The sequence below is a fragment of the Calliopsis andreniformis genome, chromosome 8 (assembly GCF_051401765.1).
Source record: "Calliopsis andreniformis isolate RMS-2024a chromosome 8, iyCalAndr_principal, whole genome shotgun sequence".
NCBI lineage: Eukaryota > Metazoa > Arthropoda > Insecta > Hymenoptera > Andrenidae > Calliopsis > Calliopsis andreniformis.
Window position 1 is genome coordinate 10,286,245 of NC_135069.1, and position 22,377 is coordinate 10,308,621.

At 32.0% G+C, this 22,377-nt stretch overlaps 2 protein-coding genes across 2 annotated transcripts in view; both read right to left on the minus strand.

The window, feature by feature from the left end:
- Window positions 1-658: 658 nt before the first annotated feature.
- The window catches only part of LOC143182191 (glutamate receptor ionotropic, delta-2), a 34,562-nt gene continuing 12,843 nt past the window's right edge, over window positions 659-22,377 (minus strand). The window contains exons 8-10 of the mRNA XM_076383042.1: window positions 1,682-1,947; window positions 983-1,053; window positions 659-910 (exon numbers count right to left, since the gene is read on the minus strand). Coding sequence (XP_076239157.1) covers window positions 753-910; window positions 983-1,053; window positions 1,682-1,947 — 495 coding nt within the window. The 3' untranslated portion in view covers window positions 659-752. The remainder of the gene's footprint in view (window positions 911-982; window positions 1,054-1,681; window positions 1,948-22,377) is intronic.
- On the minus strand, window positions 2,948-20,822 carry LOC143182541 (uncharacterized). Its single transcript, XM_076383581.1, has 8 exons — window positions 17,574-20,822; window positions 17,359-17,483; window positions 16,426-17,256; window positions 16,095-16,224; window positions 15,913-16,011; window positions 14,505-14,616; window positions 3,310-14,460; window positions 2,948-3,009 (listed from the first exon to the last, which is right to left on the minus strand). Exons 1-8 carry the CDS (start codon window positions 20,820-20,822, stop codon window positions 2,948-2,950), a joined length of 15,759 nt encoding a protein of 5,252 aa, XP_076239696.1.

Genomic DNA, 22,377 nt, shown 5'->3' on the forward strand with positions numbered 1-22,377 from the left:
CCTGATCTTTTCATTGTCGTTCAGATACTCGCTTAAATATTATAGCATGTTCTATCGTGTTGTCACAGAGTGTAAATCTAGGAATAAGAATCTATGGGGTACTGCTATCTCTTAAGAATACGCAAAATCTGAGGGTGATATACAGACTGCGGATTTGTATGCATTTATGGAAATTTTAAATGTATAGAAAGTTACAAAGTACAAATGAATATTATAAAGTATAAGTTATGGCATAAACTAAATTTTAATTTAGGTTTCATTTCTGTAGCTGTATTTATGAAAATATGCGTTTGCATAAAAATTCGCAGTCTAATGATAGGTCTCGTTTCCGTATTAAAACTATAAAAATACAGAGTATGTAATTGTAATTGAAACTAGGAATTGTCAATTCTTTTGTTTAGCTCTAAGAAGCCCAAGTTGGATTGAAAAATAATCTATTAATAATTTACTTGTTTCCATAAGCCATAGAACAACTTCTGTTGTTTTCAAACATTTACTTTTATGTCGAAAAATGATCATGCTTGATGGTTATAAAGAAACACATGATATAGTTTTCTCTTTTTCTTTAAATTAGAGTTAATTTAAAACATTCTGATACTTCGGCTTTCTTAGAGTTAAGCGAATTACGTCATCCCTCTTTTTACCCCACATAAGATGGAGTAATTTCTTGCATATTAAAATTGTTCATGGTTATTACCTATTTGTAATTCGAATCGGTTAGATATTTCTAAATATAATGTAAAAGAATTATTTCATTCGTCGTAATGTGTGCGTAAATGCAAATGAGGTAAGTGAGAAAAATTTCGCATTAAATGACGTTGACGCATTCCTCGTACGATCGTGTCTTTCATCTGTCGCCTCTTGTTCCAAATTCTTTCAACAATCCATATTGAGATGGCTGTCAGTCCACCTGCGATCAAAATGAAGAATGCAGAGTAGACGTCGGCTAGTCTAGCACTGTGAAAGGTAGTCGATGATTTACATTGTGGCATTTCTGGCATCATTCGCTCCGTTAGTCGATTGAGGACACCTCGTTCTCGTATCTTCAAAATACTGAAAATGATATGTTTTATATTTAATCACGGTGGATTATATTTCACTAGAATTTGTTTCATTTAATTTGCTAATGTAAAGCATTAGCAATTGAAACTATTTCGAAAACTTTTGATAAGTGGCTATGGTAGTAACTACATGATAATAGTTTTTTAGTAGTAAGCATATGATAAAAATGTTAGTGTTGAGGAAAATTCTCTTGTGGATAGCATAGCTAAACTTCTAGATGATAATACCATGTGCATACTCAACATTTTAAAATAATTAATCTAACCACATGGATAAAGTAAAATCCAAAAACAATTTTGTAAAAAACACTTTTTTAAATAAACCCTGAAGCCAAGATTAGGTAATAGTTTCAAACATTGGAATTAGTCGTGAAAAATTTACATCTTGTAAATCCTGTAGACTCCATTATTCATCATTCTAATATAACAATTCTGTCGTTAGTATTAATATTATAATTCGCAGTGATAACTCAGCAGTAACTCGTTATCGAAATCGATGCAATTAGGAAAAATTAACGAAAGAAATTTCCCAATCCCTTACACATGATAGATTATTCGTATTTTTTCTTGAAAGATGATGAACAAGATTATTGAAACGTTTCATATTACTGTTTACGTACTTCAAATTGATGATCTTCTTATAAGGACAAGAATTAGCCATTGGTAAAGCCACCATCGTAAAGGTTTGTGGAAGTGGAAGTTCTTTCAAGCTACATCGTTCTTGTATTAACGTTGTCCTCAGAGCACGACGAGCGAGGGTGGCACTAACAAAGAAGCCGTAGTGTCCTTGCACAGCCTTAGTTAATCCAGAAGTTATGTCTAATCGAGATTCTCGATTATTAAATGCTCTTATATACAACTCACGAAGGTTGCTGTCGTTTACGTTCTAAGAGAAAAGTGGATATAAAATACATATGCGTGTAATTTTCTCATGAGTGGAGGATAAGACTGAGGTACCCTAAAAGTGTCATTATAAAAGATTAAAAGTAGATAAAGGAAGCTTTAGATTATACTGGTTTACCCGCAATTATCTGTTTAGTTATTTTTGGTGGTGTAGGTAGTGGTATAGCATACAATAGAGAGTTTTTCAATATTGGGATGAACACTCTGAAAATTTCACCAATAAATAAAGTTCAGATTGATGAATCCATTATCAGTTGGAAAGAGTACCAAATAATAAATATAATAAATATAACTGCACAGTACGTAGTCTGTTCAATAGATGAGCAGATGATTTACTGTTGCCCCTGCTTTGACTCTGCGACATATGGAATATTAGTAAATGAGAAATGCATCTGTAGCTAGGAGAAACTGATGTTAGAACAAGTGGTGGTTAACTCTTTCGCTGACCACTAAGATATCGAAAAACAGTTCACAAAGTGTTCGATTTTTCGATTAAAATAATGTCTATTTATGATACGAACACCAAAAAAACGTGTTTCATCTATGTCTCTTAAACATAGAAATAACTCTAAACAGCGAAATGATTAATATTATACATCTAGTGAGATTATAACTATAGATAGAGAATAGTTTTGTAAATAAATTACTGCCGAATGGTAAAAAACTCACAAGAGTGTTAGAAATTACACATTTGGAAATCGTGACGATAATCATTTCATGTCAGTAATCACCTGAAAATTTTAAGTCTTTATCTGCATTAATTTTATCTGTTATACTAAAGCTAGGTTTTGTTCAATATTGAAGTTATTTGGGTTCTCACAACATCTGATTTGCTAAACTGATTTACTAAATTATGGGATAATACCTTTCTTGAATGAACATAATCTGCCATTATTGCGTGTTCTTACATATGGGGGCACAAAATATTATGATAAACCTGAATATCATGTTTGCCAGCTATATGTAGAAATCAAATGTATTTATTAACCTAAATCTAAAATCAATTCTCCGCAAACTAATGGCATATGTGAAAGATTCGATAGAACTATACAAAATGTATATAACAATATTATCTTTGGAAAGAAAATCTACAATTTTTTGAAAGATCTATAAATTCTTGTAGATCATTGATTGCATTCTTAGAATAAGATAGGACCTCTCTCAGAAGAAGAAAAGAAAGAAAAGAAGACTCCAATATTAGTTTTGACTACCTTAATTCTTCTATCAGTTAATTCTTATCTGTCATATTAAGGTTCGTCTTTTAAAACAGAATAAAAAAAAATATTTTTATCCTAAAATTTTTCCTTTTTTGAATATTTTTGTTGATAGCTCTTCGTACCCTTACCGGTGTAACCTTTTTGTCCTTTTTTAAACATTTTTTTCTCATTAGTATTAGTTAAAAATTCCTTTGCTTTCTGAAGCTGCCTTCTTCTTTCGTCATTAAAATTTCCTTTATTAATATAATTGTCTAGAATATCTATAAAATCCTTTTTCATACTCTGTATTTTATAGGCATCGTCTGTAGTAAGACTTCTGCTAAAATCTATGTCGTCTAATCTTTTTCGATTCTGTAATTGATAATTATCTATATCTCCACCTAATCCATGCCATTCGTTTGCATATCTTGGAACATTTTGGGTATGACCCATAACGTTTATGAGTTCGTTAAACAAGTCTGATGACTGTCCACTTTTGTATTGTTCATAATTTCCTATGTCTGGATGAATTTCGCCTTCTCTGATTACATGAGCTGCGTGTATCTTTTGTCCTTGTTTGCTGCTTCGATCTTGGTATTGACTTTTTCCACTTTTGACTACTTGATCCCTACTTATGTTTGTGATTTCAGAGGCTCTTTGTAGTACTCCTCCCCAGTAAAAAAAGCGCGTAAGACGACTTGTCAAATGGAAGGAAACATCATGATTGTCAGATGAGGATGACTCTTCATCACGTATTACTTTTGTTCGACGTCTGTGAGTTGCACCTCCATATGCACCAAGAGTTACAGGAAGTTTATGTCTGCCTTGTTGAATGTGATATTTTATTTCTGGGTCTTGTTCAATACATTTAGCTACATCAGTTCTGAACTTTTCTGGCGTCACACTTCTAAGTTGTGGTAGAGCTTTTAACAAAGATTCGTACAAGCAACTATTATTCGATTCGCCATTTCTATTATTTTCTGTAGTACCGTTTCCACAAAATTGAAAATGATTATCCTTAAGCTCAAGCGAAATAATTGTCGCTTCTGTTCCTTTTGGCACAGGTGGAAATTCTTGTTTTATACCACCTTCTCCTGTAACAATAATGGTTAGTCCTTGGATCACGATTCCTTGCTCTTTTAATATTCTATCTACTACACGAGTGCAGGCGTCAACGCATGTCATATCCATTTGAACATTTTCACGAACTATAGATGCAAATAAGTTAGGATCACTAGTTTTCTTCATCAACTCTAGCAGATCTTCATGATACTTTTTTGTAATATGATTTTCCGTCTCGGAAGCGTTACTTTGCTGTTGTTCTCTAGCGTTTTCTAACTCTTCACGATATTTTTGTTTCCTCTCTTCAAAGTACTCACGGTATCCACTTTCTTTGTAGGATTGGTATGCTTCTTGCATCTTCTTCGCTGCATATCTAAGCAGATTATTAGCGCCTTCTTTAAGGATAGGGCTTACAATACATTCTGATATCACTGCTCCAGCTTTTTCACGAAGCATTGATTGCCACTGGTCAATCATATCCTTTTTAAATTTTTCGCAGTCTGTTTCAATATTTTCTGTTGCCTTCACATTATTTAAACTGTCTTTTATTTTTTGATCTAAACGATTTAAGAAACATTCAACAATAACTGTTATATTGGCAATATGAATAGAACGTTCTGACCAAACCATCACCTTACTAATAACATTAAGAGGTAACTCCAACTTATTACTTGTTTTACTTCTTTTTTTCATGGCTTCTGAAATTCCACCCATCACACTACTAGCTACCTTATTAGCAACGGACATAAACTTCTTTACACAATTTTCTTCGGTAAATATATTATGGGTTAACTCATTCACCAGTCTTCTTGCTTTTTCTTCTCCTAGTGTTTTATAAACTTCCTCTAGGCTTGTAGAGATTTTATGTCTTTCTACTTCTTGTTTAATGCCTGACAAAATGTTAGAAGCTATGTCTTCACATAACACTCGAAAGTATTTTTCAACTATCGCATCAATTCCTACATTGGCTAAGCCAAATCCTATTCCTTCTATAGTTTTTGATGTGATGCGTTTTATTACTTCTTTTTGTAATAATGCTCCACCTGTTTTAAGTAATTCCTTGCCAGACATTTCTGCTACTTTCTTACCACATTCAAAGTTAGGTCCAGCTAGTTTGTGGCCAAAACGCGACATTTTAACACCTCTTGAAAAGAAAGCTCCGACACCAGCCGTGGCAGCTGTAGTGATTACACTCTGAATTTTATGTTGTTTATAATCTTCCCAACTAAAATAGCCTGATTTCAAAGCACCAGCGGCAAAGAAGATGTCATTTATACCTTCATTTATAAATGCAGTACCAACGTGAGTCATAATACCTACAGAGTATAATTCTATTAAAGTACCTATAATTATTTGAGTTGTTCCCATAAGAAACACTGCTGCAGTATTAAAGAGCATTTTTAGCGTCCATTTCTTCTCTTCTAGTTGTAGAAGTTGATCTAATCCATTGAGAAAGAAGACATGTAGTTCTTCTACATTTGCAAATTTACCGGTAAACTCAATAAGAGGTTTTAGATTACTGTCAGGAACTTCCAAAACTTTTAATAAGCTTCTTGAGCGTTCCAGAGTATTGACAATATTTTTAATTGTATCTTCTATCGTATCGTTTTTTACTAATTCTGATCGATTACGTAAAATTTCCTCGATTGTTTCTTTTAAGTTTTCAGGCTTAGTTGTTACTGTAGCAGGCTTAATAATTCTTTGTTTTGACAAATCAAAAAATAAACTTAGGTGGGGTTTAGTTATCAGTTGCAGACAGATAGGAGATTTTTCTTCCTCGATATGTCTTGCAATTTTTTGAAGAGCTATTCTATAGGTAAAGCATAATGATAATAGCCATTTTACAGCATGTTCATAACAATGATACGAACGAAGCTGAAGTTGTTCAATTTGATCAAATTTCATTTTCAGTTCATATGTTGAGTCATTTCTCTTTTCAATAACTTTTTGTTTGACAAGTTCTACTAAAATTTTTTTAGCTTCATTTTTAGTTATATTTACCTTACTAAAATCTTCCAAAGTCATAGAATCGTAGGAAGAGAAACTTGCAGATTTGATTTTATTTTGATCTAAACGTGCTTTCTTATTAAATGAAACTACTCCTTTCTTTTTTAGTATTTGATATTTGTTCTTCCCTACAGTCTGTAAAAAATCATCTTTTACAAAAATATTATTGCTATTTTTTTGTTGTACAATCCGTTCTGCATGTAAAAAAATTTGTTCATTATCAGACTCCAAAGTTTGCATCTTCAACCTTTTTCTATCTACTTCTGTAAATAGAAAATCCAACAATGATGGATCAATTTCTTCTAATTTTTTATTGTCAACTACAGCATATTTAATTTCTTCATTTAAGATTTCTTGTGTAACTAGCGATTTCCAAAATACTTCTCGACTAGGTAATTGTACCGCACTTTTTAATGATTTTAGAAATGCTTTCTCGTTAATTTCTTTTTTTTCGTACTTAGAAAGAAAGTCCTTTAATGTTTCAATTGGCACTCCATAATCAGAACAAATTGTTTCGAGTTCTTTTTCTGAAATATTCTTTTTTACTCTTGGCCTTTTTAGAACACCCTTTTCCAGGAATTCGGTATATAGAACCTCAGCTAATTCTTCTTTAATTGTATGGTTAATGAAAGATTGCGGAGTTACAAGGGAACCAAGAATATCATCTATAGATTGTGAAAACATCTGATAAAGGTTAGCTAAGCTTTTTTGCTGTCCTTCGTAAGCGTCAACTTGAATAATGCTTTGAGTATTATTTTTCTTAATCTTACCAATAATACATGCAGCATTTATAGCAAACTGACTACGTTCATCGAAAAGCCTTGCAGCTTCCCGCAATTCTTTCTTGAATCTTTTCAAAGTTCTTGTACCGTCTTCCTTTACTAGTATAAATGCAATATAATAGTGTGCTGCTTCCGAAAAATATGGTTCTTGCTTAATTACCTCATCAAACAATCTAATAGCGTGTTCATATTTTCTATTCTTGGTGAGATACTTTCCAAGTTTAACCATTTGAATTGAATTTCCTTCAACCCAAGCAAACAAATCTTCAATAGTTTCAGATTTTAAATTTTTTAACTGCGAAAGAAATTCATTTAAGAAGGTATTAATGTCTTTTTCAATTTGATGTGTTTTTACATTTACTTTTCTTATTTGTTTACTATTTCTATCTAGCCAAAAAGCCCATCTATCCAAGCAATTTTTTAACAGAATTTCTTTAAGTTCAGCTTGATCTTTGAGACTTTGCAAGATGGAATTATCTCGAAAACTATCGGATAACATGCGATCCAATTGTTCATATTGCTCTTTGAATTTTTTGAAGCAGCTTTCTTCCATGGCAATTTGGGTTTCATAATAGGATTGAATATGAGTTATACGGTGTACTTCTTCTAGATCACGCTCTCTCCTTAAATCCAATATTCTTAAATTGCTATATTCTTGTCCTTTTAAGTCTAAAACAATTAATTGACCAGAACCTTTATCTCCACTCCTCGCTGCTCGCCCAAACGCTTGCTTTTCAATTCGAATGTTGTTAGGTAGATAAGTCAAGCAAACATGTAGTCCTCCTGCTTTCCTCAATTCTTCCGTAATTTTGATGTCAGTTCCACGACCAGCTAGGTTTGTTGCAATAATAATTTGTCCTCCTTCCAGTTCTTTATTGCTTTGAGTAACATTGAACTCTTGGTAATCACGTGTATAAGTATGAACATGTTTTGCATCTTTTCCTCCAAAAGCTTTGTGTAGAATTTCTACATCATTTACTGTTTCACAAATAATTAAAACAGATCGTTTCCGTTCCTTACAATCAATTAGTCCTTTTACTTCTTTATGTATGCGATCTATCCAGTCGTTTTTACTAGTACAAAGGATAGCTTTATATTCACAAAATTGTTTAGATTTGGCTGTAGGAATGGTAACAAAGTCAACTCCATGCATTTTTTGTAGTAAATCTCTTTCTCTCTGTGAACCTAAGGTGCCTGTTAGTCCGTATAAGTTATTGTAAAATTTAAAGAAAGAAACATTAGAAAGAAAAACAGCTTTCAAACTTTGTAAGGACAATTTGCACCCATGTTTAAGTTGTAAAAACTGATGTAGCGCCTCATCCCATTGAGAATTCGCTTGATCTGTTCCTGTATCTCTGTCAAGAATTGTAATATTAGGATTAAGATCTGGACTAGTTCTACTCCTATCTACATCAACCACGTAATCCTGTCCTGCTTTCATGAAGAACGCGGTTATGGCACTATTAATCCAGGATTCCAAATGCTGTTCAACAAAAGGTCTAAGACGATTAGGAATATGTATGCATTTTTCTCTTTTGATGTAATCCTTTAAAAGGTAATCAAGGCGATCTTTATAATCAGACAATTCAGGTGCAAGTACTTGGTCAAGTGTATCTTCATTAATGCTTTCTTTTAACAATTTACCCTGACTATCTACTATCCCATAGTCGATCAAACGTTTCCATATACTACTTTTTTGCTGTTCGCTTAGCTCAGAATCAAGTGTTCCAATGTCTTCTATTTTTATTAGGCCATATAAATCACTTAGCACCGCTTCTCGAATTGCTTTAATGTCAAAGGCATAGGAGAGTTCTTCGTGACTTCTCGCTGGTCTATTGATCCATTGCCAAATATAAATGTAAACAGATTCTAGTTTATCTAAACCAGCCAGATCATGAGATAAGTACAGCATATTATTACCTTTATCAAGCAACATGCTGTCTACTTCATCAACGACTACGTTTTCAAAATTGCGGTCTCCTAGAATATTTTTCCCATAAAACTTGTCTAGTAAGTAATCGCGTTGAAAATTAGATAGATCACCATATACTATCTGATTATTTGAATACGCTTCCTTCCTTTTCTCAATATTTTCGCTACAGTTGTGTGATACATTGATATCAAACAGACTGTAGATATCTCTATTACCTTCAGCATCACGTTTTGCTAACACTGAGGAGCTAGTTATAATATCTACTTTTTCTCCACACAGTGCTTTCATAATTGATACTGCTACTACAATTAACGATTTTCCTTCTCCAGTAGATACTTGTGCTAAGGTACTACAGTCATTTATTAACAACGCCAGTACTGTTAATTTTTGAGTATCGCGAAGTTTGAATTTTCTCTTTAAATCTATAGCTCTATCTATTATAGCAACCATTTCCTTATATCGTTTTCCAATATCTTGCTTGCTTTTATCGATATTCTGAAATTTTTTTACCCACTTTTTTATATCGTTTTCTGTAAAACTATTTACAGGTTTCCCAAAGATTACGTACTTTTTCCTACGAATATTCTTAATAGAATTTTCAATTTCCGGTAAGCTGTTGAAAATTGCCTTTGAAGTACTTTTGAAATTAGCATTACCTTTAATTAATTGAACTAATTGCGTTATGTCTCGTTCCACTTCACTAACAGTAAACTTCTGCTTCATTCTCTGTATCCATATAGGAATGCTACAACTTTTAAGAGTGTTTAATTCCTCTTCATTTAGGTTCCACGTTTCATTATGAAAATTAGATAAAATGTTAGTAAGTGTAACAGGACACAATTCTTGTTTCTTTTTTTCTAGAATTTCGAGGAACTCCGTTACTAAAGTAGTACTAAAAGTATTCTCTATACATAATAGATAATACGAAGCTGTTATTAAATTTTCACTGTTCTGCCGCTTTGTCAATTGTGATAATCTGTATGACCAATATTTTTCTTTTAAGGCATAAGGCCACTCAGACAGTTCTAATCTTACTAAGTTCATTGTCTCGTGTGGAATATTACTTAAAAAATATAAAATATTTTCAATACACACAATAGAAATAGAGCTGCTTTGATCCAATTTTATGGTAAATAGTAATAAAATTTCCTTATTTTCTATCTTTGATAAATACTTCCGCCATTTAGATTTTTCTTCTAAGGGTTTTTTAAAATAGTTCTCAAGCTGTAGCAGTATTAACTCATCTATCCAATTTCTTTGAGGATATGAAGCTACAATCCAACAAAAAGAATTTTGTTCCTCTCTTTCTTCAATAGTAGACGCTATAATTGAGTTTATTAAATAGCATAATTCTTGAAAGGATACATGCCTTCCTTCACTTGAAAAACGTCTAAATATGTTATATACAATTCCTGGCTTTCCGATAAACTGAAATGTGATTTTTTCTAATCGCTCCTTTAATTGTTGTTGTTCCCACTTAGGAAAGTATTCTATGATTTTGCTTATATTTTCCTTTTCATTAAAAAACTGCTCATCTTCGAAAGGACTATTGTTAAAGGGGCAAGCTTTGTTCTTCAAGTTACTATCTAAATTTTTCAAGTAATCAGCGAACTCCTGTATTTGTTTAAACTGCTCAATTATTGCAAAAATCTGTGCGTAAAGACCATCTTGCTTTTTGCGCTCTTTTTCTAGCCTTAAGTAATTTTTATCAATATCTAATTGTATGAATTCGTCTTCTTTACGTAACACATGTATAATTTTTTTAAATAAAGGGTTGTGATTATACTGTAAAAAAAACTTATCTTGATATTTAACATATAATCTAATATTGATACGAAAAACATAGGCCAATAATTCTCTATAGCTTTCTGATGATAAACTTTTTGCTTTAATATACTCTGCATATTCTGTGAATATAGACTCATTTTTACAACAATCATCATCTAATTTATTCAGCGATTCGGAAAATACGATTAAACCTTGTTCTTGTTTTTTAAAGAAATATTCGTACTTATTATAGTATTTTTTAACATCTTGAGATACATTTTCTAATTGCCCTACTTCTAAAATAAATACTCTCATAGAAGACTTCAAAGTGTCATTATTCTTATTTCGTAATTCTTTACAATATTTGGAGATATTTTCACGTTGTGTTTCATCATTTTCATAAAGGTATTGATTTAGAGTTCCCAAAATAGGATCAGAGATATTGTTACTATTTTGTGTTGCTTCAATGAGATATCTTACTGTTTTTGAAGGTGTTACTTCTAGATTATCTGTAACTTCTTGACAAAATGGTAACTGCTTTGCAATTTCTTGCAATGTAGCAAATTTATATTTATCAATTAAAAGCTTTTCTATATCTTCTAGCTTACTATTTTCTGTATTCTTTGGTGAATTGTTTATTCCAATAAAACTGTCTTTTAATACTAAAAATAAGCGATTAAGTTGAGTTAAACTCAGTTCTATATCTTTTAACATAAACCAGTCGTCAAATGATAGTGGGCTATTTTCCAACTTGTCAATGAAACTTTCGACATTATCAATCGAATTTTTGACATTAGTAGTCTCTTTGTAGGTGGTACTTGATATATTATCATTACAGCGCTTAGTTTTACCTTGATAAGTAGAATTAACAAGGCGTTTAATTTGTAATTCCATAGTCTGTTTCTCTTGCTGTTCATGATTTTCAGTAATTGCTTGTAAAGCACGCTGTTTAGTGTTCTTTAAATCACATCGCAAATTTTGCAGTGTAGTTTTCTGTATAGAGCTAAAATAATGAGAATAGGTGGCTAAAATGTTCTGTTGTGAAATGGTTTTCTTCCTTACAGCCTGTGCATGGTGTTGTAGATCGTTATTCTGTCTAATATTCTTTCTTTCTTCATATTTTTTTTCTTTTCTGTTATCAATAATAGAGGACGTTATTTCAGTATATGCATTTCGCTTACCTTGATACTCCCTATAAGGACACCACACACGTTCTGATGAAGAATGCCTATAGAACTCTAATGCAAGTTGACTGTTTTGATCTGTACCAAAATATACAGGCCACCTTTTTATCAGAGAAATTGAATAATCCATGTAACCCATATCCCAGCCATTTTTCCCATGTTTACCATATAAGCCTCCCTGTCCTTTTTCTCCCTCTCTTCCTTGCTCTCCCTTCCCGATGTTTCTTATAATATTAAATTCCTCGTTGCTACTTTCTGCGACTTGCACTATTATTTTTCCAGCATATCCTCCTTGACCACCTAATCCAAATTCCCCACCATGCCCTCCTGACTGCCCTAACGAGCCTTTGTACAGCAAAAAAGCTTGGCACAATGTTAAACCAATTCCGCAGTGAAAAGAAAAAATAATCTCATTCCCTTGATTTGTGATTGCCTCTATAAAAATATCTCTATCCGTGTCTATAGAAATTTTTTCGTGCGTTCCTAATGTACCATTATTCCATACGGTTTTTAATTTCGGTGAATATTGCATTATACTTGTAATAACCTTGTATATTATATTGAATCTTGGTGGTAAGAAGCTAGCAACAGGTGGAAATTTGTCATCAAATTCTGCTTTTGTAATACCTTTTCCATCATCTCCATCTATTCCATTACCACCATCTTGGCCCTTACTACCCTTTCCACCATTTGAAATAATGGTGAAATATTCCGGATTTTTTATCTTTTCCGCTATAATTAAAACATTACCACCACTTTCTCCAGCATATCCATCTTTTCCTTGTTTACCATGTCCATCCTTTCCAGTACCTGCATTGCTATTATAAGTATCAATGTGATCTTTCCCAGATATGTCCCATATTACTTCGTCATGGACTTCTATTGTTTTTGTAAAAATAACTACATTCTTTCCATGCCAAACTTCATTTTTAAAGTGTTTATCAATATATATGATATCCGCACCAACAAAACGTACTTCTTCTATATTCGAATTTTCCGAAAGTGTATTTTCTAGACGTCGCAAAATTTGGCTAATAACAACGTTCTTCCCTGTTACTTCAATAACCAATCGATTATCTATTTTTCTCTTTTGAATTTCCACTGGCTTTATGTAAACACTTATTACTTCTTTAAAATTGTCTATTAAAAATAGATCTTCTTCCTGCTGTAGAATTTTTGCTGCTTCTTGTAAAACTTTAAGGCTTTCGCCATAGGTATTTATTTCAAGATCCATAATTTTTTGTAGAAATTTATCAAACAATAATTCATTGTTACAAAAGTCTTCCAATTCTAATTCGGCAATAATAGATTGAAGATTTTGAGAAGCACTTAAAAAATCAAGAAAAACTTCGAAAAAATGTAATTCCTTTTCAGCAGCCTCACTATAGGCAACTGTTTGCTCCAAGAACTCTTTTTTAAATAGACTTATGAGAGTATTTTCATCTTCTTTACTTAGCAATTTGTAATGTTCTATTAAAAGCCTATAATACTCGCTTTGTTTAAAGAGATTAGGAATGTCACTTAAGCTTTGGATATTATCTAATGAACTAAAAATTTCTCGAATAAGATCCCTACTTTTATTATCGGCAACTGTTTTTAATGTATCAATTGCTTTTGTTAGCCAAAACTTTGAGCAATATTTGATATATTTTTTTTCAATATAAGCGTTGTCGATAGAGCTAAGTGATTTATGAAACTCTTCTTTTATATAATCTTCAACCTGGATTAAATTACTTTTATGCTCCGCAATTTCTTTACTTATAATGTCTTTTATATATTGTTTTTTATTGTCATATTCATTTGCTTCAAGATCTATACATTTTTTGACAAGTTTTTTGGCAGTGTTTTTGTACCGCATACTCAATAAAAATTGGCCAGCTAACTGATATGCTTGACTTAAAGAATTACATTGTTCTGCGGTAACAAAAGTATTTTTATATTCGGGTGTAGTAATTGCATCTTCTAATATATTAATTACCCTTAATAATTGAATACTTTGAATTTCCTGTTTTGTATTCTTATCAAAATTTTGTTGCAAGGGAATCTGATTTATACTACCTAAAACTGTACATAACTTAGTATACTTTTTTATATTAGAACTGCTATATTTTGTTAGTAAATTATTCTGCTGCTTGTATATATTATTCACTTCTACCAAAAACATTTTAGCATCATTCTGCAACTCTGTTATCTGAGCTGAGTAATTTTCCCAAGAAATCTCGCCGTGTTTTTGTTCATATTTTTCTAGATATCTTTTTACGCTTTCTAAGTCAATCTTGTGTTTATTAAACAATTCGTCGTTATAATAACATGCAAGGTTATAGTAATGATAAGCTAAACGCTCACAGTACTGTGAATAAGTCCAAGAATTAGTATTTTCCCTTATATCTTTTCTTAATTGTCTATAACATTTATTTAACTCTTTCGCTGCACTCTCTAGCCAAGGCTCACTGCCTACCCAATTCTCTAAAGTATTTAAATATTCAATTGCTTGCTCAATATCACGTATAGAGCGTACATTTTCCATGCTGCTGCTACTTAGTCTGCTGATTTTGAATGTTAAGCCTGTCTGAATTCTTTATAAATCACCTATTTTGTTATCTACTTACTGTTAGTTCCATAGATGACTGTTCTTCGATGATTCGGAAAGCAAAATGTCGGTGAGACAGTGAATCCAAAAGCATGTGTATATTTTGACCTTGGTGTTCTCTGAAACAGCCGCTGTATGAGCGCATACAAACATGCACTGTGCAAGTGTGTTAGCAGTGCTACGCAATACCTAATCTTATCCAAGCGAATGATCACGTGATTGAAAGGAAAAAAATTTATCTATCAATACCAAGTAATGGACTCTAGCATTTATGATATCTCATTCATAATTAATGATCACAGAATAAATGAATAGACGTGAAAAGAACTGATAGTAGTTGTATAGAAAAAGCACAATTTCTATTGTCATAAAACTCTAAAAGGTTGACAAATTTTAAGAAAAATTGCAAAAATAGCGAATATATCTCACTCTAAAATGCAGTAAATGAAAAATAAATTTTATGAAATAAGTTGTATTGAAAATCGCAAACTTACCAGTCGTCCAGCGAAATTAGAATGTCAAGCGTGCAATTTAACAAACTATTCCTAAGAAATCAAAAATAGAGAAAAAATTGTCACAGCAGGTTCATTCAGGGCTCAATCAAATCGGCACACCCTCTGTTTTAAAATGAGCTTAAGATTATAATGCTGCGATCAAGCATATTTTCGAAAAGATCAAGTGCACTGAAATGTTAATTCAATTGCTAAAGTAAACAATGCATCTTCAAAAGGAAAACTTGAACTTCCTATTGCTTTTTTTATCTATGTTCTACGATGATTCTATCGTCTTTCAGCAGCAATTAAAGTCAAAAAGATGATTTCTGCTTCAAAGTTGAATAACTTTATCAAAAAAAAAATCGTACAACAATCAGCAAACACTTACTTTACATAGGAAGGAAGTCGCTTTCGACTGGTATAAATACAATGTACCTAACAAATTTTTTGCGCTCTATGGAATATCAGAAAGTTAGTCGAAATTTAAAAAAAATTTAAACTGCCATTTATATCGCTATAAGTTTACCACAAAACAGCAAAGTTAACATCTGAAAACAGTATGCAAAAGTAGAGATTTCACGCTTTCAAACGACTTTTCAATATTATCAGTTACATCCGCTTTTGCCAAAATTAAGACTATTTGAAATTGACCCCATTTTTCGACTTCGTAAAGGTGATTTCTTAATCTTTTTGTTGAGTGTATTAAATAAAACAGAATACAATGATTGTACGGCGAAAAAGCTATGTATTATCAGCAGAATACATAAGCGAAAGTGTATCGATCTTGCTAAAGTTCGTATAAAGGAGAAAGAGAATTTTGGAAGTCGGTAATATTTAATGATTAATTTAAATTCAAATTTTTGAGGGAAAATAATACCAAACTCGAATGTAAGAATCTGTGTGCAACCATGAAACACGGTGGTAGCAACGTACATATTTCATAAGAGCTCCATAGACAATGGGATCAGGCTTGAAGTATGTCTCATGAGTCGGCATCATTGAGCCTTGGGAGACGTGAAACGTCCCTTTCTTCTGCATCACCAAATTAATCATTTAATGACATATTAATAACATAACTGCAATTCTCTAACATATTTTGACAGTGACACGCATACAGATTGATACGTTATCGGTTGCATGAACGAGATCTCGCTGTTGCAGTGCAGATATTGCAACATCGAGATGAAAACCGAGACATGAATATTAGTACTAATACCAAAAAAAGCAAATACATGTTCACCTATACTATAACATTACCAACGTATATCAAAATACTGAATTTAGCCTAGAAAGGTAACAAATGTTTAGCTTGGTGATATAATGGAAAGAGAGGTCTCGCGAGAGGTCTCCCCGAAACTTAATAATACCGACTTGTGAGGCATGTGTTGAGTCTGGTTACATTGTGGATGGGAGCCCTTTATATTTATACATATGCACTAATACTACTTTTCAAAGAAAGACTTTAAAAAGTCCATGGTTGTCTTGTGTTTATCTTCTGATTTTTTAATCCTCGTTTCATTATACGACCCTTTTATTTTCATCTTCTCCTCTCTGGCTTTACACAAACTTTTATAATTTACATCAGTTTCTTCTTCTTTTAAAAATTGATCTTTTATTAAATGTTCTCTACAGAGTATTAATTCGTAACTACCTTTATTGTCTTTACGTGCTGTTCTTCCCTTAATTTGCGTTTCTTCTTTTATGTCAAGCGAAAAGAATGTTTGTATAACATGCACTCCGCCATTCCTTTCTACAGCAACACTAGATTTGAAATCAATACCACGACCTATACCTCTTGTTGATAATGTTATTGTCTTTGTAATGCCTGCTTCATCAATATACTTTTTTTTTATCTGCGCTTCCGTATTTTCGGTTAATACATGTAAGCGATCAAATTTACCAAGGAATTTTTCTTTAAACTTATCTATTTCAAGATCTGTAGTGAAAAATATTATTACTGATAATTGTGAATTGATCTTAGAATTTGCGTGATTGAAAATTGTATTGTGCCATCCTTCCTCTGAATCTTCAAATATAACGTCGTTGTTTGTATCAAATTTTAACTTTGAAGGACCAAAGAAGGATGGCATCACAGAATTTTCATTAATGTTATAAAATTCTTTTATAGCTTTTCTCTCATACTCATTTAGCGTAGTTAAAGTACCGCTCACTCCTAAAATAAGAGGATATTTTTCAGGTAATTTTGCATAAGAAATATCTCCGCAATATATGTTTAAATAACCATAATTTTCAGGGTTAAAGTCTTTTTTCTTTAATCTAAAATAATTAAATATGTTATAGTAATAATTATAAGTGATAGTACAATAAATTCCATCGTGATTTCTATAAGCTATAACCCCATCATCATTAATTTTATACCTATTAATAAACCAGTCTTTATCGTTTCCTTTTGCAACTTCTATTGCATTATTAATCATTACATCAAGGTGCTCTTCGTAAAGAGACTGGTTTGTATATTCTTTCATAATTGAATTATCTTCTTCCTTCAAAAGACAGTATTTTCCAGATTTAAAGAAAAATTTATTAAATTCCTTAAAATCTTCATTTTTTTTATTCTTTATAAACTCTTCAACCTCTTTCAAAATAGTATTTTTCTCATAATGTTTGCTAGCCAGTTCCCATATTTTTTCCTGGATATTGGCTAATGCTGGTATTGTTATAATAGTGCACGCACTATAATTATTCCCATAAAACTGATCAGAAAAGAAAACGTCTACTTCATCAATTAATAAAATAGTATTACTAATATCCTTCTCCTTTATCTTGTCAAATTGTTCTTCATTACGATTAAGAATACGATTTTGCACCAACTTCCGCAAATTTTGCTTCCTGCCATCTATTTCGGGCATCAATATTTCGTTGGCCATCTCCTTAAATGTGCCATAAGTTATTCTATTCGTAATACCGAAATGCTCAAAAAATTTAATAAAATTTTGATGATCTCGAATCACCAAATATTTACTATAACAAATAATGCGGACATCATGACCCATTAGTGCCAAAAGGGAAGATAGCAAACATAATATAAGTGATTTCCCTTGTCCTGTCAAGACTTGCGCAAGATGCTTATCAACACCCTTAGAATCTTTGTCAGCACTTAATAACCTCAAAATGCACAGTATTTGAATACAATGTGGCTTTAAACTTTTTCCTGTATTTGCAATATCTTTTGATTCTTCCACAGACCACACAGCAGCTAGACCAGCAAGAAGTTTTGGTAAAATTTTACTCTTGAATTCTTTTCCCCACTCATTAATTTTAATTTTGTTTGAATGCTTCTTTACTTCTTCAGTAATAAATTTAATTTTATTTTCATAATTTTCGTTTATGTTTTGTTGAATATAAAAATTAAACATTGTTAAATATTGATTGTAACAACTATCCAATACTACTGTTTCTGCTGTATTGTTTACTTCTTTATATAAGTCTAAAGCTTTGCATATATCTATCTCATCTTGTTTTCTTAAATACCAAAAGGATTCTCCTATAATATGAATGCGTTTCTCAAAATCCTCATAAGAGCAACTGTTCTTTATTGCACCGATAAATGGATCTGTAGTCTCTTTTTTAAATATATCAAAAGACACATAATCTGGTTGATCTTTTAGATAAAGGAAAGACTTTCTGATGGCTGAAAGTAATTCACTTGTTGCATTTAAGTTATTTTCATTAGACCATTCCTTTTGGTTAAGCAAACTATTTACGCTATTCAATAAATCTTCAGTTATTTCAATTAAATAATGACAGGGAATATTCTCATGTCTTTTGATAAAATTCTCAGGATCTAAAACTTGATATGATCTTTTATCTTCATTAATTAACTTCACCTCTGGCTCATTTAAGTCACTTATAACTTCTTTAATAAACCAATTGAACTGTAAAGCATTTAAATCCTCCAGAAACTCATTAAATGATCTAAAACATGTAATTAAGGTTTGTGGTTTTGCTTGTTTGCCAAGTACAGTATTTACAATATCGAGTAATTCTTTACGTATCTTTTCCATGTCCTGCTTAAATTTTCCATAAGGGAATTTATCAGGAATTTTTTCTATAATATGTTCTCTGTTCTTCCAATACTCGTTATACATTTCTATTAAATCTCTAAAATAGTTAAATTGTTTATCTGAAATTGTCTTGTTAATAAATTCTATTTGCTTTGTTAAAATAGCTTGATCAATTTGTGAACTCATTGTTGAAAAGTAAGAGCTTGTTTGTACAATAAACCTTACAGTATTGTGTGTTAGTACTCGAAATGACTCATAATGGTCACCTCTTGCTTTTCGAATAAAATCTATATAACCCTGTAGAAGAGGTTCAAATAGTTTTAATTCTTTTTTGGAAAGTAGGTGAACAATAGCATTGTCAAGAATATATATCCATACTAAGCGCTCCTGAGATATGGATGACAATTGATTATTACCAAACAAATTAACAAAAAAGTCTTTTATCTGTTGCAATAGTACTTCATTATCAGAGTCTTGTATCAATTTGGGTTTGTACTCAAATTTCCTTTTATTAGAGTAGCAACCAGGTTGAAAGTGTTCCATCAACTTAAAAATGAAGCGATACTGTTGTTCAAGAGATTGATTCAGAGGAACAGTTGATAACCAATTTATAGATTTTGCCAAACTCCATTTTCCTTGCTGATTTTTTAGCAGGTCATTAGCAGACATGTTTGTTTTGCCACTAATTTCCTCAACCAGCTCTTGGAAGCTTTTACAAAGAAAAAAGTAAATAGGATGAGTTAAAGGTGCAAGATCTTTCAGCGAGTTGTACTCTCTTTCTTCATTTAGTTTACTAAATAAAGCATCCAATGAATTGTTTATAAAATGCAGAAATGGTTGTTTCTTCATCATATCAATAAGATCTGAAAATAGTACCATATCTTTGTTGCTGATATAAAGTATCAACCTGTTATGAAGATTGCTAAAATGATCTACCATTGTAGAATGTGCCATCATAGAAGTAAACCAAAGATATTTATCATATAAAGCATTTCTGTGATTATTCACTCCACTCTCATAAGTTTGCTGTAATTCCTTAAATAAATTCTTTACATAAAATTGATCAAAGTTAGAAAAAGTTTTTTGTCTTATGTTCAACATTTCTTCATTATTAAGCAATTGCCTGCTAATGGTTTTTAGTTCAGACGAAATATATTGATTGTGAAATATATTGTTCAATAATAATTTATTAGAGAATTTCTTTTTCCTCAATATTAAAGAAAACTGAAAAAGATCTTCTGCATATTCAAATTTGTCTGCAGATTTAGTACTTCTGTCTTGCAAAAGTTGTTTAAACTGTTCATAAATAGTATTCCTGTCATTTAACAATTTATCTTTTATAACTTCAATCATTATAAGTTTAGCAAGAATACTTCTTTTGATCTTTGTAGTGAACAATTCAGTAAAGTTTAATTGTTCAAGATTATCAAAACATACTCTTGCAATAAAATCCTCCTCATCAAAAGAGAACAAATAACCTGTGCTTTGCTTTCTGACATAAGCTGTTTTATTATTATTTGGATCGGTAAATTGAAATGAAAGTATTTCTGTGAACTGTTCATTCTGCCATTTTCCTTCTATGTATTCTCCATTCTTTCCCAATAACCTTCGCATCCCATTGCTTTCATTAAAACTACTTTGATTGGTTCTTCCAGATTGACTATTTTTCCAAGTGTGCTGTCTAAAATGTGATGTAGTAGGAATAGATTCTAGATCAGAATCACTTTCAGAAAATTTAGCATCATAGTATTCTTCATCAATGTTAACAGTAGACTCCTTACATTGTACTTCTGAATTATCAGTATTTAATTTCATCATCTTGTTTTGTTTTCTCGATTAGTTCTTTTTCAGCACTATACATAAAACACTACTATTTAGATACTTATTAGTAAAGGGTATTCATGTAATATATTAAGACTATATCTTACACATATATTATATTTTAGCAGAGAATTTGTTTAAAGAAGTACATGGTTAGATGTTCCTTTTAGAGAGCAGCAAACAATTATTATACAGCATTACTTCTTAAATACTTGAAAATAATCCTTGGTATAACAGGAATTGTACATTACCATGGTAATAGTAGAAGACCTTATTTATACTTCTCTTTACTTTTTAGATTTGAATGGTCTTTATGTCACTCTAGTGGGACTCTTTATAGACAATAATGACTAAAAAATGGTTTAAAAGACTGATTTTATCCACTTTTTGTAAAGAACGCAGGAAATTTTGTAGTATCTTTTGTTCTGCCGTTCTGCCAAATGCACCATTCAAACTTATGTGGATAATACTTTTACTATACCACAGAACCACCTAATCAGCTTACTTCTATCACGTTTAGATATGAATAGTAGATATGAATGTATGTATGTACTTTTATTTCTTTTTTTCAGTCTTATCTTCCACTACTATATACTTCAGTGCATTGGTGGGCTGCGTACACTGTAGTATTTATTAGGTGTATGTACATATGTTCGTTCACTGAGTTGAGATGGATTCGAAAGAGTGGATGACAGTTCGACGTCTATGAAACCGATTACTACACAACTAGTACGGCTGCAGCTATGTATTAGCTATGAAATGCAATTGATAACTGACAAACGATTCGCAGTCAATGCGGCCACGTAGGCATCGAAGTGCTATCTACTTTCTCGACTCAGTGGACAAACTACAGGGTGTAACAAAAATGTCGCAGTTCCTTAAAAGGGGTGATTCAGGGGGTGATTTGAAACAACTTTTTCCTTAGCGAAAATGTAAGATGAGGCTTCGTTAACGAGTTATTAATGAAAAACACCGGCCAATGAAAGCGCGAGTTTGCCGTCCGAGCGACTGCGGTAGCGTTGGGTACGCGCTGGGCGCTACGGTTGTACTCCGAACAAGAAAGTCGACATGCGTCGAAGGAAATAGCATTAGTGTGAAAATATTTGCATAACGTATAAACGAAAAAGCAATGCAACAAAAGAAATGAACGGAGAATTGGAGAATTAACGTTGAAGATAGAAACGTTGAAAGTAGTCTGCGTTAGATTTAAAAAATAATAATCATTACTGAATTAAATGCAATTCATCTGTAGTTTGCAAATCTGTGTCACTGGGTCACTGTACCGATACTGATCATCGACCTCTGGAATGGTTTATGGCAGGATAGAATTTTTCCAAAGAAGCTCCTTGTACCCCCCACGTAGTTTAAGCACCTCAGACCTTCTTTGTTCGGACACTCCGAGATCATGTCTCCTTCGAAACCAAAGCAATAAAGCCATAAATTACCTAAACACGTGCCCTAGCATAAACCATTTCGACGGTCGATGACCAGGATCGGTACAGTGACCCACTGACACAGGTTTACAAACTACAGGTGAAGTTTGTTCTCTTCT